The sequence below is a fragment of the Athene noctua genome, chromosome 2, assembly GCF_965140245.1.
Source record: "Athene noctua chromosome 2, bAthNoc1.hap1.1, whole genome shotgun sequence".
NCBI lineage: Eukaryota > Metazoa > Chordata > Aves > Strigiformes > Strigidae > Athene > Athene noctua.
This window is the reverse complement of record NC_134038.1, coordinates 106,283,337-106,299,084: the sequence shown is the minus strand read 5'-3', so window position 1 is coordinate 106,299,084 and position 15,748 is coordinate 106,283,337. Positions and strand designations below refer to the sequence as shown.

The window sequence follows — 15,748 nt, the reverse complement described above, 5'->3', positions numbered from 1 at the left end:
GAGTCATGTGGTATAGGACTACGGAGCCTCATAATGTGATAGGTGTGAAGTAATGCAGAAACCTTTACACTCTGTCTGTTATGCCTTAATTACGTTGCCTGTGGATAGTATTCAGGAAGCTGTTTCAAAGCTCTGGAGTAATTATGAAACTGTGCTACAACTGGAGCTGGAGCACATATATTATTTTTGTCAGTTGAGATAAACTCCTTACCTAACACTTAACATGGTAATGTTAAATACAGACATAGTAAGTTTCCCCATAGGTTTGCAGTGAAACAGAGTAATCTGAGTGTTGACACAACTTGAATTCACCCAGGCAGGTGTGCTCCTGTTCTGTGTGAGCAAGAGACAGTGTTACACACCACTGGTTAGGGCTAGGCGCTAGCCTCGCGGACCTCAGTGTGAACTTGTAGTCTTGAGACATTATAGAATTAAAACTTCAGAAATATTACAGTTTTCAAATGTAAAATTGTATATGAAGTAAAACATCAATTGTGCCTCATTCTCAGTAGAATATGGACTTCACATGTGTTCAGTATTCTCTCCTAAAGAGACCTTAGTAGCAAAAACTTGCTGTGTGCCTTTTCCCTCTTATGAATTTCAATTTTTTTAAAAGAGGAGGATGGGTAGAAGACCCAGTGATACCAGGAACTTTCAGGCTGTGAGCAGGGCTTCTTCTCTAAATCTAAGTGTGTTGGAAGATGATTTTCCTGCTCTGATTAGTTCCTTGTTGCCCTGGCAGATTGGTAGTTAGAACTTCATATCCAAGTGCTCCACAAACTTGGTACAGATGAACTGGATTACAAAGCCCTACAGTTAACTTGTTTAGGGGAGCCTGGCTTGTCTTGGCTGAAGTGTTATAGGGAAGAACTGTGGGAGCAGCTTTGCCAGAAGGTGAGAGTCAGGGTAGTTTTGGCAGGGAGACAGCAAGCTGGGATTTATAACTTGTGCATTCACTGTTACTTGCAAGGGGCATATCTGCCTGGACTCATGCTGTTATACTACATGGGAACAGATTGTTACTTGTATAGAACACAGTATACAGAACAAAAATAAAATGTACAGCCAAACAGATAGGTGTTTTCAGAAGAAAAAATAATAGAGCTCTTCTGCAGAGTCAACTCAAAGACCTTTTTTTATGAATTTTTTAATATTTACTAAAGGAATAGATACACAGCAATATGAAGACGTTTTTATTCACAAGGCATGGTTCTTTGTTTTCCACATTAGGAATCATTATAAAGCCAGAGGCCAAAAGATGATGCAAATTTTGGTTCTCATCCAAGACATCCAAACATGTGTTTCACTGTGGCTTCTAAAAGCAACTACTGTTTCAGTAGGAATTATCATGGTGGAGCAGTAGTTCATTGTCCTATCTTTTCTCTAGTACCCTGGAGTATGTAGAACTGTTACACTAGAGGTAAGCCTGGGGGCAGCACCTCAATGTTTGAGGGATGGTGTGCTAGTGAGGTCTTTCAGTCTGCCTTCTCAGTAGAGGTAGGAGATGGAGATCTATGTGGCAGCAGACTCAAGGGTTACTGATGTGTTAGAAACCACAGAAGCACCTGAGAATGGTCACATAGGATTTAGGGCATCTCCCTCTGAAAAGGTGGCGAGTTCAGTAGTCCAGATAAAGTGCATCTGCACCAATGCACACAGTATGGGCAACAAACAGGATGAGCTGGAAAACTATGATCTAGTTGCCATCACAGAAACATGGTGGGATGACTCACACAACTAGAATGCTGCAATGGATGGCTATAAACTCTTCAGAAGGGATAGGCAAGAAAGGAGAGGACATGGAGTAGCCCTGTATGTGAGGGAGTGTTTTGATTCTGTAGAGCTTAATGATGGTGATGATAGGATTGAGTGTTTATGGGTAGTAATCAGGGGAAGGCCAACAAGGCAGATACCATGGTGGGAGTCAGTTACAGACCACCCAACCAGGATGAAGAGGTAGATGAAATATTTTATAAGCAGCAAGGAGAAGTCTCATGATTGCTAGCCCTTGTTCTAATGGGGATTTCAACTTCCCAGATGTCTGCTGGAGATACAATACAGCAGAGAGGAAACAGTCCAGGAGGTTCCTGGAGTGTGTGGAAGAGAACCTCCTGACACAGCTGGTGAGTGAGACAGCTAGGGAAGGCAGCCCACTAGATTTGTTGTTTGTGAACAGAGAAGGACTTATGAGTGTTGTGATGGCTGGAGGCCATCTTGGACACAGCGATCATGAAATAAAGTTTTTGAAGGGAGGAGGGTGGTCAGCAGAACTTGTACCTTGGACTTCTGGAGGGCAGACTTTGGCCTATTTAGGAGCCTCATTGACAGAGTCCCTTGGGGAGGCAGTACTGAAGGGCAGAGGAGTCCAGGAAGAGTGGACATTCTTCTAAAAGGAAATCTTGAAGTCTCAGGAGCAGTCCATCCCCACGTGCCAAAGGATGAGTCGGTGGGGAAGACCAACAGCCTGGCTGAACAGAGACCTTTGGCTGGAATTCAGGGAAAAGAAAGAGAATTTATGACCTTTGGAAGAAAGGGCAGGCAATTCAGGAGGACTACAAGGATGTCATGAGGTTATGTAGGGAGAAGATCAGAAGGGCCAAAGACCATCTAGACCCTATTCTGGCTACTGCTGTCCGAGATAATAAAAGTATTTCTATACATTAACAACAGAAGGAAAGCTAAGGAGAATCTCCGTGTTTCATTGGATGCAGGGGCAAATGTAGTGGCATAGGTTGAAGGAAAAGGCTGAGGTACTTAATGCCTTCTTTGCCTCAGTATTTCATAGTAAGAGCAATTGTTCTCGGGGTACCCAGCCCCCTGAGCTGGAAGACAGGAATGGGGAGCAGAATGAAGCACCCTGTAATCCAAGGAGAAATTATTAGCAACCTGCTACAGCACTTAGACACACACAGGTCTATGGGGGTGGATGGGATCCACCCAGGGGTACTGAGGGAGCTGGTGGAAGTGCTCACTGAGCCACTTTCAATCATTTATCAGCAGTTCTGTCTAAACGGGGAAGATCCTAGTTGACTGAAGGTTAGCAAATGTGATGCCCATATGCCAGAAGGGGGATTCAGGGAACTATAGGTCTGTCAGTCTGACCTCAGTGCCAGGGAAAGTCATGGAGTATCTTGAGCACCATCACATGGCACATACAGGACAACCAGGTGATCAGGCCCAGTCAGCGTGGGTTTATGAAAGGCAGGTCCTGCTTGACAAACCTCATCTCCTTCTATGATAAAGTGCCCTGCTTAGTGACTGAGGGAAAGGCTGTGGACAATGTTTACCTGGAATTTAGTAAAGCCTTTGACATTGTTTCCCACAGCATTCTCCTGGCGAAACTGTCTGCTCATGGCTTGGACAGGTGCACTCTTTGCTGGGTAAAAATCTGACCCAAAGAGTTGTGGTGAATGGACATAAATCCAGTTGGTGGCCAGTCACAAGTGGTGTTCCCCAGGGCTTAGTATTGGGGCCAGTTTTGTTTAATATCTATATCAGTGATCTGGATGAGGGGATCAAGAGCACCCTCAGTAAGTTTGCAGATGATACCAAGTAGAGTGGGAGTGTTGATCTGCTTGAGGGTCCCTTCTTCAGAGGCATCTGTACAGTCTGGATCGATGGGCCAAGACCAATTGTATTAGGTTCAATAAGGCTAACTGCTTGTACTTGAGTCACAACAACCCCATGCAACAATACAGACTTGGGAAAGAGTGTCTGGAAAGTTGCCTGGTAGAAAAGGACCTGGGGATGTTGGTCGACAGCCAGCTGAACATGAGCCAACAGTGTGCCCAGGTGACCAAGAAGGCCAATGGCATCCTGGCTTGTATCAGAAATAGTGTGGCCAGCAGGGACAGGGAAGGGATCTTACCCCTGTACTCGGCACTGGTGAGGCCACACATCGATTCCTGTGTTCAGTTTTGGGCACCTCACTACAAGAAAGACATTGAGGTGCTGAAGCATGTCCAAAGAAGAGCAGGGATGCTGGTGGTCTAGAGTGAAAGTCTGATGAGGAGCATCTAAGGGAACTGGGCTTGTTTAGTCTGAAGAAAAGGAGGCTGAGAGGAGACCTTATTGTTCTCTACAACTACCTGAAAGGAGGCTGTAGCAAGGTGGGTGTTGGTGTCTTCTCCCAAGTAACAAGTGATAGGATGAGAGGAAATGGCATCAGTCACACCAAGGGAGGTTTAGATTGGATATTAGGAAAAAAATTGTCACCAAACAGTTTATTAAGCATTGGAAGAGGCTGCCTAGGGAAGTGGTTGAGTCACCATCCCTGGAGGTATTTAAAAGACCTATAGATGTGCACTTCAGGACATGATTTAGTGGTGGACTTGACAGTATTAGGTTAACGGTTGGACTTGATGATCTTAAGGGTCTCTTCCAACCTAAGCAATTCTGTGATTCTATTCTGTGGTTATACACTACGCCTTAGAATAGGTTAGATAATTTCTTCTGATTCCTAGCCATGGCTTTGGGAATGAAAATACCCTCAGAAATGTGCTTAAAATGCATTCAGGCATCCTGTGGATTGGTGTCTCTATTCATATTCTTATTTGTGGCTGTTTGGTGAACTACTGTGTGGAAAAAAGTTTCATAAGCTAATTAAAAGCTGCATAAAATACATGTAATTTTATGACAGAGTAGTTAATCAGGTTTTCTGATGGTTATATCAATATTAAAAATAAGAACAAATAAAATATTTGTATTCTCAATAGATCCCTGTGTTGTGGTTTAAACCTGGCTGGCAGCCAAACACGACACAGCTTCTTGCTCACCCTCCCTGCCCAGGAGGATGGGGGAGAAAATTGGAGGGGTGAAGGGATACTTGTCTTTTGAGATAAAACCAGTTTAATAATTAAAACAATAACAGAAAGCACAAATGGGTAATGCGGAATGTGATTGCTCACCACCCGCTGACTGATACTTAGCCTGTTCCTGGCTAGCAATCCCAAAATAGCAAGATCCTGCAATTGCAATCCTGAAAGCAAAGAGGAAACCCCCCCAGTTCTGGCTGCTCCTCCTTTATATACTGAGCATGACGTTATAGGATATGCAGTATTTCATTGGCCAGTTTGGATCTGGTGCTCTGGATCTGCTCCCTCCTAGCTGCTTCTTCACCTGCACATGGACAGGACGTGAGGAGTTGGAAAGTCCTTCATCACATCAGTGTATTATCAACATTCTTCTCATATCAAATCCCATATTGAATCCAAAACACAGCACTATTCTGGCTACTAGGAAGGAAAATTATCTCTATGCCAGCCCAAACCAGGAGAGCATGCCATTTTTTCAAAATATGTCCTGATACCTTTAAGTCACAGTTTCTTCTCATTGATCCTTACACTTACTAATTAATGTTCTCATTCAAGAAAGAGCCCAGGAGAGAAATAGATGAGCTGAATGCATGTCAGATCCTAGAGTCATGAGTTTTCAATAATGCTGTTCCTCAGAGGAGCATTTAGTTAATGTACAGCTGTCTCAGCTGTTAAAAACAACCTGGTCCTTGAAACCAGTAAATCTTATATTCTTCTGAGATTGCTTTTAAGATATTGTATTATTATACTGTAGTTCAATGCCAGGAACAGGGCCTTGGGAAAGGCTACTGAATGATTTTTCATTTGGATTTCTTAGCCTGCCTGTGATTCTAGTCTCAAAAGGGGCGAATCATTATCCCACCTAGAATTTCTAAGCCCATGTGTGGCCCATTAGAAACTAGCAGTTTAGATACTAGGTTTTTGATTTTTTATTTTTTTTTCCCAGAGCTGTTGTATAAAACATAGTGAATCAGCATACTGATAAAATGCAAATAAATTTATCTGGGGAAAAACTGATCTCCTTTCACCCTTTGTTCCTTCTGTGGTCTTTCCAGTCTTTGAAGCTCTGCTACAGAGGACTTAATATTTAGCATAAGAAGTGTGTAAGCCTGATAGCTGTAACTCTAGTTCCCTTATTCAGTTCTAGGAAAGGTTGAGGATGATAATCTTGCTGAGAGACATGATATTTTACAGATATGATTTATTTATTTTACGGGCATTATTTTCTACTTGATTGTTTTCTTTTCTTGAGAGGCAACCTTTCTCCATAGGCAAGGGCATGCAGGCTTAGCAGAGAGGTTTTCTTATTCCTTCTGTTTCTGGACAAGTGTAAATGTGTCTCAATGCCATGTCAGTGCCAAACTATGTGAGATGACCTGTGCTATATGTGTGTTACATTTCTCCTCTGAAGCTGTGTAGAGACTGGAAAAGAGATTGCAAAGATGTGAGATGTACCCTGCTGCCTGGGACAGCACAAGCTTACTATTTGAGTCAGACCAGGTAATCCATAATGTACTTCACCATCTTTGGTGTCAGAGGAAGGTGAATAAATGGGACTGATTTCAAAACCCTGTGTTATCCAAACTGTGATTTAACTGTTGTCTTGCCTGCTTCCTGTGCTTCTGTTGACAGCAGGCTGTGTTGGGAAACTGACCTTCTAGTTAAGTTATTGTGACCTGGTGAAAACTATGTAGAATTAAATACTGGCCTGTTTCATAGCTTCTGTATTGCGCCTAGGCTGTACTGGACTCATCAGAGGACTGCATTTTTGAGAAAGTTGGGGTAGCAACCTCTGCAGTGTGCCCAGGACTATATGCAGGAGCTAAAGATGGGGAATAGGCAATAAGGACCATGTCAAAGAAGTGTTGCATAGCTTGAGTTTTCACTGGAAAAGGGCAATGATGCAGTACCCTGGATGCAATGAATTTGCTTATTATTACAATTCCATGGCTGGAGGGAAGACAGTTGTCTTTTGAGAAGCAATTGCTTCCCCCTGCTGGCTTTCATACAATTGCAGCTACATTTGTCTGACCAAAAGGTTCTTTGTACTTTTTACATATGGATAACATTTATGTGTTTTTGTTTGGGATATAAAAATTCTTTGAAACTGAATGAATAGGTAAATGGGAGGTGGGTCTTTTTTTAAACTCTGCTTCTCAAATGACTGGTTATACAGTTTACATTGCCAGGCAGTCCCAGGGAAGCAGGGGAACAAGAATTATGGGAACAATCTTAAAGAATAGTAACATCAGGGTAGTCTCTCCTACCGGCAACAAATCAAATGCTAGTTCTGCTGGATCTATCCTGGTTACAACTCTAGGTTTTTAGCCAGGTGTGGTTAAACATCCTATTTTGAACCATTTTTTTTGTTCCCCTTCATCTTCTCTACAGCTGTTTGTTGACAGGAAATGAAAATTGTCTCTAGTTTTGCAAGATTTTCTGTGTAATTGTCCATCCTGGAAGATGCCAGATAGCATTTCTTGTCTTGGAAGGTTAGCCAAATGTTTTGCCATTATCCCTCCAGTGTGCAGCAAGGCAGAAAATAGTGAGGTTTTTTTACTTGCATGGAGATGAGTTCCTTTATGGATGGCCTGCCCTGTGCTGTTGAATCTTGTGCTTGGTGAAACTCGTATTCTGCTGGTAGGTGCGTATGACTTGGTCCAGAATGAAGTAGGATCCCTTCTTATCAGTGAAATGACTCTGAAACCACCCAGAAATATTGGAAAAAGAGACAGTTACGGAAGTTAAAGATTGGTTTTAATTGACTATTAAACCCGACTTCACCCAGAAGCATGGTAATATATGGCTCATGTTTGCGGATTGCCTGTTGTGAGAAATGTTGTAACAACTACTTCGTGGGTTTGAGAACATATTGTAGGGGTGTGTATGGGTATGTATTCATCAAACCTTTATAAAGATTTTTCTGTAACCATTTTGCCTTTCTAGTAAGTCATATATTATATCTTTGTTGGATTTTCCTAAATATTTTAGCTGTGAAGGGAAAAGTTAGTGGTGTAGTCATTGATAATTAGTAAACAAAACAAACAGTAAAAGGAAGAACTCAAGGAAAAAAGAATGCATTGCTAGCTACAAGGTAGTTAAGCTATGGAAGAGTGGAGGAAGTGACTATAATCTAGAGGATGTCCAGAAAAATGAAGATGTGTCCTTGATTGTATGTCCATTTTCCAACAAGTCATTGACTGTAGTCAATGTATTATATACAAGGTGATCTTGATCTTATGAAGGGTTAACTTAGTTTGTGGTTTGATGCACCATAGGTAGGCAATGGGAAGTTTCACTGAATCAAAGTATCTTTTGAAGAGGGTAGAGTACTGTTGATTTTGGGAGCTGTGAAGAGTTTTTATAAAAGTGTACACATAATAACAGACTGAAGAGTATTGCAGCTATTTGAGAGGGTTCAATGAAACATGATATCCAAGTGAGATTTCAGAAGAAGGGTCCTTTTAAACTGATGTATTTATATTTTTATTTGTGCAACCAATCAGCTAGATTTTTAAACTGTGTTACAGGTACCTCAAGAAAATTTTTTCAAACAGCATTAGTAATGTAAGTTTTAAGTTGTACCAGCTGTTGAATTGTGGAAGGTGTCAGGATTATCTATTTTTGTACACAGAGCAGGAAAAAGGTATATAGTACTGTGCATTTCAGTAGGTGACACAGCATGCATACACTAAATATAGATCTCCAAGTTTTTTTTTCTGCTAGTGGTTTGCATTATGCTATTGTTCATATGCTTATATGCTCCGTGCTACTAGATTATATGCTAGGTTATATGATCTAACAGTGTGCAATAGATAATGATTTTATCACTTATTTTCTTACCAGAGGAATCCAATAAATAACTAATTATTCAGATTGCAGGGAGGTTTAGTCATAAAATTTATTTTAAAATGGTGGAAGTACTCCTTAAGCAATGGATATATCTGTGCAACCAACAGAGACCAAGGAAGTGGAGGGAGAGTCATGTTCTGCTAGTTGCTTTCTAATTATAAATCCAAAACACACTAAAAGCTTTGTCTTGAATTTCAGTTATTAGTTATTTATTTGTTCTGGCACCCATGGTATATAACCTGCAGCCTTTAAAATTCTTAGGAAAGATTGAGTAAAAAGAAGCTGAAAATACCGTGAAGTTTCCTCATTTTCTGTTGTCAAAGATGGGAACTAGTGGAACTGGAAACAAGCACTTAGGTGAGGTGCACTTTATGCCATCAGGTGTGCTTGAAAATTTGCCAAAAGAATTAATTTCCAGAAATTTTGCAAGGAAACATGCCACTTCTATGCATGTATGTGTCCTAGCTGTTCCCAGATTTTGATATACAGCGTCACTGTATGGAACATTCTAAGGCCTCTTCCATTTGAACACAAGTTATTTTGGGAATATTTGTCATGTGTTTAGTCAAAATAGATATGGTTTATCAGTTTTCCAGCTCTTACCCGTCATCTGAATAAGCTTTTCCAGGCATTTTTCTGGATGGTAAGTATAAATTCAGGGCAGGAAGAGGAGTGAATACTCTTTCTCTTATGGAGTTACTGATGAATGTTATTAAATTGAACATTCTGATTTTCTGTATAAAAAGATATATCTAAATGGAAAGTAAATGTTTTTATTTAACTTCTTTTTCTAAAAACCTATTCTGGAAGGAAGGGATACTGCCCCCTCTAGGTGTCTCTGTTTCTCTCCATTACATACAGAGAGCTTGGGTGATTATCACACTAGAGCTTCATTCTGAGACAGCTAAGATTAGGTGAAAAAAATTCTACTACTAAGGTTCATTTTGACATTTTTTTAGTGCATAGTTACTGTTACTGAACAAGTGGGACTACAAAAGACGTGCTAAATTCTCATAAATCAAAACCACTTAGCTCGGACTCCCAGGACTCTTGATACTGGAAAAAAATTAACTATATTTTCAATATCTTCGTAAGAAAATCACTTGAGAGGAACTTACTTTTGCAGGTTTATACAGAAATTGAAGGTCCGCCTTTTCAGAAGTCCACTGAATGTTTTCTCTAATCTTAATGCAGTTATGAAGAAGAGGACAAAACACAAGCAGTCCTCCTCTGGGAGCAGTGTGTTGGAAGAGGTAGTAGTGAGTCTGTAGGGAGAGCTGGATGTAACCTGGCTGTAACCACAGTGTTTGCAGTCAAAACATAAGGCAGTGATACTCTCTTATTCTAGTGTTGAAATAGTTTTCCACAGTATGCACATACTAAATGAGAAAAAAAGGCAGGAACATTGATATCAGTGGCAATAAGGAAGGTACTGGATTGACTGCTGTACTTTCTTTGTTCTAGAATTCCAGCAGTGCTTCAAAGAACTCCTCTTTCAGTTGTGACAAAGGATCACGGCAAGTATTTCATATTTTATATAGTAGTGTCGCATAATGCTGTGGTGGTTTTAGGTGTTTTGTTATTTGTGGTTGTGATTTCTGCAAGACATGTACTGCTATGCAAGGACCATTTTTACAGTCCCTGTCTGAAAAAAGAACTGGGCATATTTGCTGATCTTACTTTTAACTGGATGTCTGTAACCTGATTTTTCTTTTAAGAAGGACAAGGTAAGATGCCTGGCTGTGCACTCAACCTGGAAGAGCAGAAGTTAAACAGTATTTGTAGACTAACCTGTGAGATTAATTTCATTACACTGGTGTCTGTTGGAATTTGGGGACTGGTTTTGGATTCACTTCAGTGTTACTCAGAGGAGACTGCAAGATGGTATCTATCTGCAGTGTTTTACAGATCACTGGTGAATCTACCAATTTATATAGCATTTGCAGAATTCTACAGAAAGAGATTTGTGCAGATATAAATACCTGTATGTTTTCTGTTTAACTGCCAAATTTGCTGCACTAGTGTTTGTCAAAGTTCATTTTACTGCTTTTCTACATTATTTGTCGTGGAGATTTTTTTCACTGTAGTTTTGTTTGGCTAAGTCCATTTGTGTATTGAAATGAATAATTTGATCTCTGTAGGCATTTAATAAGTTACAACTGTAATGAAAATATTGGAAACATCAGATGCTTGACTGCATGAGTTCAAGTTGTTGTTTCTTCTCATTAATATGCTGTGCTTGTTCTTGGCTGCCTTGCTCTGAACTGACACATCTTAATTTCTTCACAGAAGTGCAGACTTTGATCACATTATGGAGGAAGGCTATGAACTTGACCTCACTTACATCACAGAGCGGATCATTGCTGTATCCTTCCCTGCTAGCTGTTCTGAGGAAACATACCTCCACAATCTACAAGATGTAACCCGAATGCTCAAATCCAAACATGGCGATAATTACTTGGTATGTAATCACTCTTTTGTGATACATCATCTTCAGTCCTGCAGGAAGACCACTTATAGTATACATGGACCTACAAACTAAAAGTTACTCATCTAAAGTCTGTTTGGTCCATCTCTTACAGCTTTGTAAGCAAGGGCAAGATTTTCACTGATGTTTTAAGCTTTTAGGCAAGGACAGATATTAAAAGCGCTTTTTTGCTGGTGGCACTGCAGTCTCTGCTGTGATAGCACGTAGTCAAATGCTAAAAAATTATTGCACTGTTTCGTTGTCCAAAGCATACATTTAAAAGATACACACCCTGCAATGTGGAGTGCGTTGGTTTTTTTAGCAGCCAGCTACATCTGGGTCCTCAGCTGGGTACCTAATGGTCTCTCACCATCATATCTTGGCTGTCTCCACTATATATTGTGAAACAACGTATAAAAGTAGGGTTGCTATTTGTGTGTTCTGTCTAGCTCTTCTCATTAACTTGATTTAGATACTTTTTTTTTCCTGCTGTTTAGTTTTCTATAGGAAATTAAGTTGTAAGCAAATCTATAATGAGCTCTATGTGTAGAATTAGTATTTATTTTTAAATTATGACCCAAAATATTAATCTCCTGTGCTGTTTTCTGGGTGGAGCATCTAAACCTTATGGCATGTATTGTCTCAGCTTGTTCTGTGCAGGTGAATTTAAAATAGAGCCAATATTTTATTTACTTTTTTCTTCTACTGTCTTTTTAGTTAGCATGTGAAAACTATTAGAATCAAATCCACGGCTTCAGGACCATGAACTTGACTCATGGTAGAAATTAGTTTCTGGAGAGATTCCACCTAATGATGTAAATACATCATCTTTTGCTCACAAACTGTGGTGTCACAGATGCATTATGAACCAGCTGTGGCCCCCGAGATGCACTTGTAATGTGGGCTGATGTCCTCAGCATGCTGCGTTCTTGACCTTGGCTTCAGGTGCTGGTAGCTTATAAGGCACAAGATAGTAATAGTTCGAAGGTGACCTGTATGTAAAGCTTTACTTGTTCAAATTCACCTGTTCTTAGTGGCCTTTCCCATGTGACAGCAGCGTTTTGATACTTGTGAAATAAGCTTTTAGTCTCAGTCCAGTTAAATCTCAAATACCTTTTTGTATTATAAAAATCTGATGCATAGTAAGTCTTCTTTAGGGCCCCCTCTAAGTGGGATTGCAATCAGATTGTCTTGCAAAGTTTGAATGTGTGGGGCTTTTTGGTTTTGTTTTAGTTTTGTTCTACTTGTACTCTAATGAGTACTTTGGAAATCAGATGGCTTGGTTAAAAGCAAGTTCGATGCTGTCTGCTCCAAGTACGTATCTGCAAATTTGCAAGATAACCTGGCAAACCACAGCCAGGTTGTAGATCCAGAGAACTAATTTTTAAACTATCTTTTGTTTGTTGTGTTTCAAAGACTCCTTCAGCCTGCTCAGGAGGCATGTGTATAGAAGCAAAAAAAAAAACCCATCAAAAATCCACCCCCTGCCCCAAACAGGTATACAAGTGAGCAGTTCTGCTGAAATTGATGGGAACAATTTTATTTCATTGCATCAGGGTCTCAGCTAGCAGAGTGTATACTACAAATCAGCATTTGTCATTGCTTCCCTAGCTGTTCTCCCTCCAGATTTTTTTTTATATATGTTAAACTGTTGCCACTACAGTTGATAGTGAGGACAGAGAAATGATACACCTAAATAATTGGAGGAGTGCATTGTTGCCTGTTTGAGTCTCGGTTTGTTACAAAGAGTATGAACAAAAAATCATAAATATTTCATTTGCTCTAACAGTAGAGGATTATACTTTGACAGTCTAAGATCAGTGTCCTTTCTGGAGAGATGGAAGCCTGTCTATAGTTTACAGTAAATTTTTCTCTGCTTTGTGGTCACAAACATAAGTAAGTAGACCTACAATATGCTAAAAAGGATGCAGTAAGTCTTCCACTAACATCTATTTATAGCATATGCTTCTCTTCAAAGAGTTCTGTGACCTCTTGTTTTGTTGTTGGATGTGAAATGTTGATTCCTGTACCTGCTGGTCTCTACTCTGCACTGATAGGGTTTCTGGAGTGTCAGTTTGATCTCTGTAGCTTGAAGGGACTTCAGTACAATAGTATCTTTGAGTTGGGCATCTGATCCAGTAGTGAAAATACTCATCATGAACAGGGCTGTATCCTGACACACAGGAATTTTAAACTGATGTTACATATAAATAAAACAACATGAATTAAAAGAAGTTCTCACCAAATAGCATTTTTTTTTCTGTGAAAAATTTTAGGTGATTAGTCTCATAACATATAATTTTAACACTAATTTTAAGAATTCTGTACTGAGAAATACAACTCTCCATTAAAGTGTTTTGCAAATATTACTACTGATAGAAAATTACAGCAGTTTGTGTGAGTTATTTGGTATAAGACGCTTCTGGTTTAATTCCTGTTATGTTACAGTTGGTATTTCTGGAAGGATAACTATAGTCTTAATTGTAAATATTGATACATCTTCCTGATCCAAAATACATGGACAGTGCACATACAAATTTTTGCTTGCCATTTAGCTCTTCAGCAGTAATCTGTTTTAAAACTCAAACACTATCTTGGAATAAAGACCATGTTGGTCATCATATAAAGATGTTTTATGCTTTCTTTTGGGGGTTGATGTCAATGAAAACATGTATGAAATGTATACCCTTTATGGTCAATATCGTGTAATTTCAGAACCTTATACATCTTAAAATAGCAGCTGTTTTCTTGGCTACCTTGTTAATTTGGGGATTTCTTTCTCTGGATGAATTTCTTGTTAAAAAAGTATGCTTTTTCCTGAGGATGGTGTAATGTCTTCCTGCTTCCACTGTGTCCATGATGGGGTTGCACATTCAATTTAAGTACCACATCAGTGAGCAGCAGGCATTTCTTAATGAACGAGACAGAAATACTTGTATACACTGCTTTATTTTTATTTATCTTTATGTTCATTTAGCAGCCTATCTTCTTAACTGTTTTTTATTAAGCACTGAATGTATAATGTACTGATGGGTTAACAGAAGAGTTGAAACATCTCACAGACTAAGCTATAGTTAAATAGCTATGCCGTATCTTCCCTGGGAAGTTTTGATTACTTTTGTTGCCAGACTCTCAAAAATACAAATATTTAAGACTGTACCACTCTCCCAAGCTTTTCTTTGTTAACTCTTATGCCATGCAGTTATTTTGCATGGTGCCCAGGTCTCTCAGTATATCTCTGACTAAAATAAAGCCATGTGAAATAATTAAATGTACATTTTGAAAAAGGACAATTAAAATTCTGCTAACTTTTGTTTCATCTCTAGTTTCATCATATAACTGAATACCTAAAATACATTTGCTAGTGCTACCTGACTTCAAATGCTAGTTTAGTTTAGCAAAGCAGCAGGCAAAACTGAAGCCTTAGCACTGTAGTTTCTTGTAATTATCATGTGTTTAAAATATTGGTATTTACTACATAACCTGTGAAGTGTTGATGGTTGATAATTTTTTTTCTTTCTTTCTGAACAGGTATTAAACCTCTCCGAAAAGAGATATGACCTTGCCAAGCTTAACCCAAAGGTATTGGTTGTCTTCTATAACATACCTCTCTTTCTAGTGTTACATACAGCCTAAATGGCCTGATAAGCCCTGAAGCTATGCAAACATTGATATACAGAGTAAGAGAACAACTTCTGGAAGATGATAAAAAGCCCCTACATTCATCCCTTTTCTGTTTGTGTCTCTTAGGTCTGTGCTTTATGTAGTCATTCCTGTGGTTTGTTAGACTTTGCACACAGGCCTCAAGCCTATTGTGACTGCTGAAAAATTCTATTGAGTGATATAAATTTTACTCCAAATGTACTTTCTTTGTGCAGTCACAGGATACTGGGGGTTATATACTGTAATGTACAGTCTGATACTTGAAGCTAGTGAACTTGGTTCAGATACAGACTTCCCTTTTGTGCTGTCTTTTATAGTTGCTTCTGTGCACAACTGAGACATAAGGAAGGTAGCTATTGATGTGTCTGGATTTTGTTCCTCCTCACTGATTGTTGAGGTTTTTTGTTGTAAAAGATGATATGCAGGTACTCTTCAGCAGTTGTTATAAGGCTGGAGTAGCACAGATGTATGTGTATAGCAGTAGATTTACAGGGATATATTCTACCCAAGGAAAATACTACTAGAACTCCTAATTTTGAACTTACGAATGCTTTATTGATCTTGAAGAATTTAAGTTATTCATGGTTACTGGTTTTGTTAAGGTTAACATATTATATGCATATAAGAATAATAGGTTGAGTAAACATACAGAAACTAAGGTTCAATAGAAGATATGAACAAAATGTTGAGATGTCAAATCTGTTGCACATAAAGGAAATAAATTGCAAATTAAATAAAAACAACCACAAAGTACTGCACCAGGCTAGTTAACATTCTTTGTTCTAATTTTGACCTTCTGAATATTTTACTATTGTAAAATACCTGAATTTCTTATTGAAAATTTTTCAAGAAATCACGATCTTCACAAATGTTGTCATTTGTGAGTAGTTGGTGGGTTTTGGGGGGATTTTTTTGTTTGCTTGTTTATTTTTATAAAAGTACTAGTTTCTTA

At 39.1% G+C, this 15,748-nt stretch overlaps 1 protein-coding gene across 7 annotated transcripts in view; it reads left to right on the top strand.

The window, feature by feature from the left end:
- Positions 1-15,748, top strand: part of TNS3 (tensin 3) — a 240,535-nt gene that overhangs the window by 112,796 nt on the left and 111,991 nt on the right. For all 7 annotated transcript variants that reach the window (XM_074899804.1, XM_074899806.1, XM_074899803.1 and 4 more), the window contains 3 exons: positions 10,131-10,183; positions 10,956-11,127; positions 14,665-14,715. In XM_074899804.1, coding sequence (XP_074755905.1) covers positions 10,131-10,183; positions 10,956-11,127; positions 14,665-14,715 — 276 coding nt within the window. The remainder of the gene's footprint in view (positions 1-10,130; positions 10,184-10,955; positions 11,128-14,664; positions 14,716-15,748) is intronic.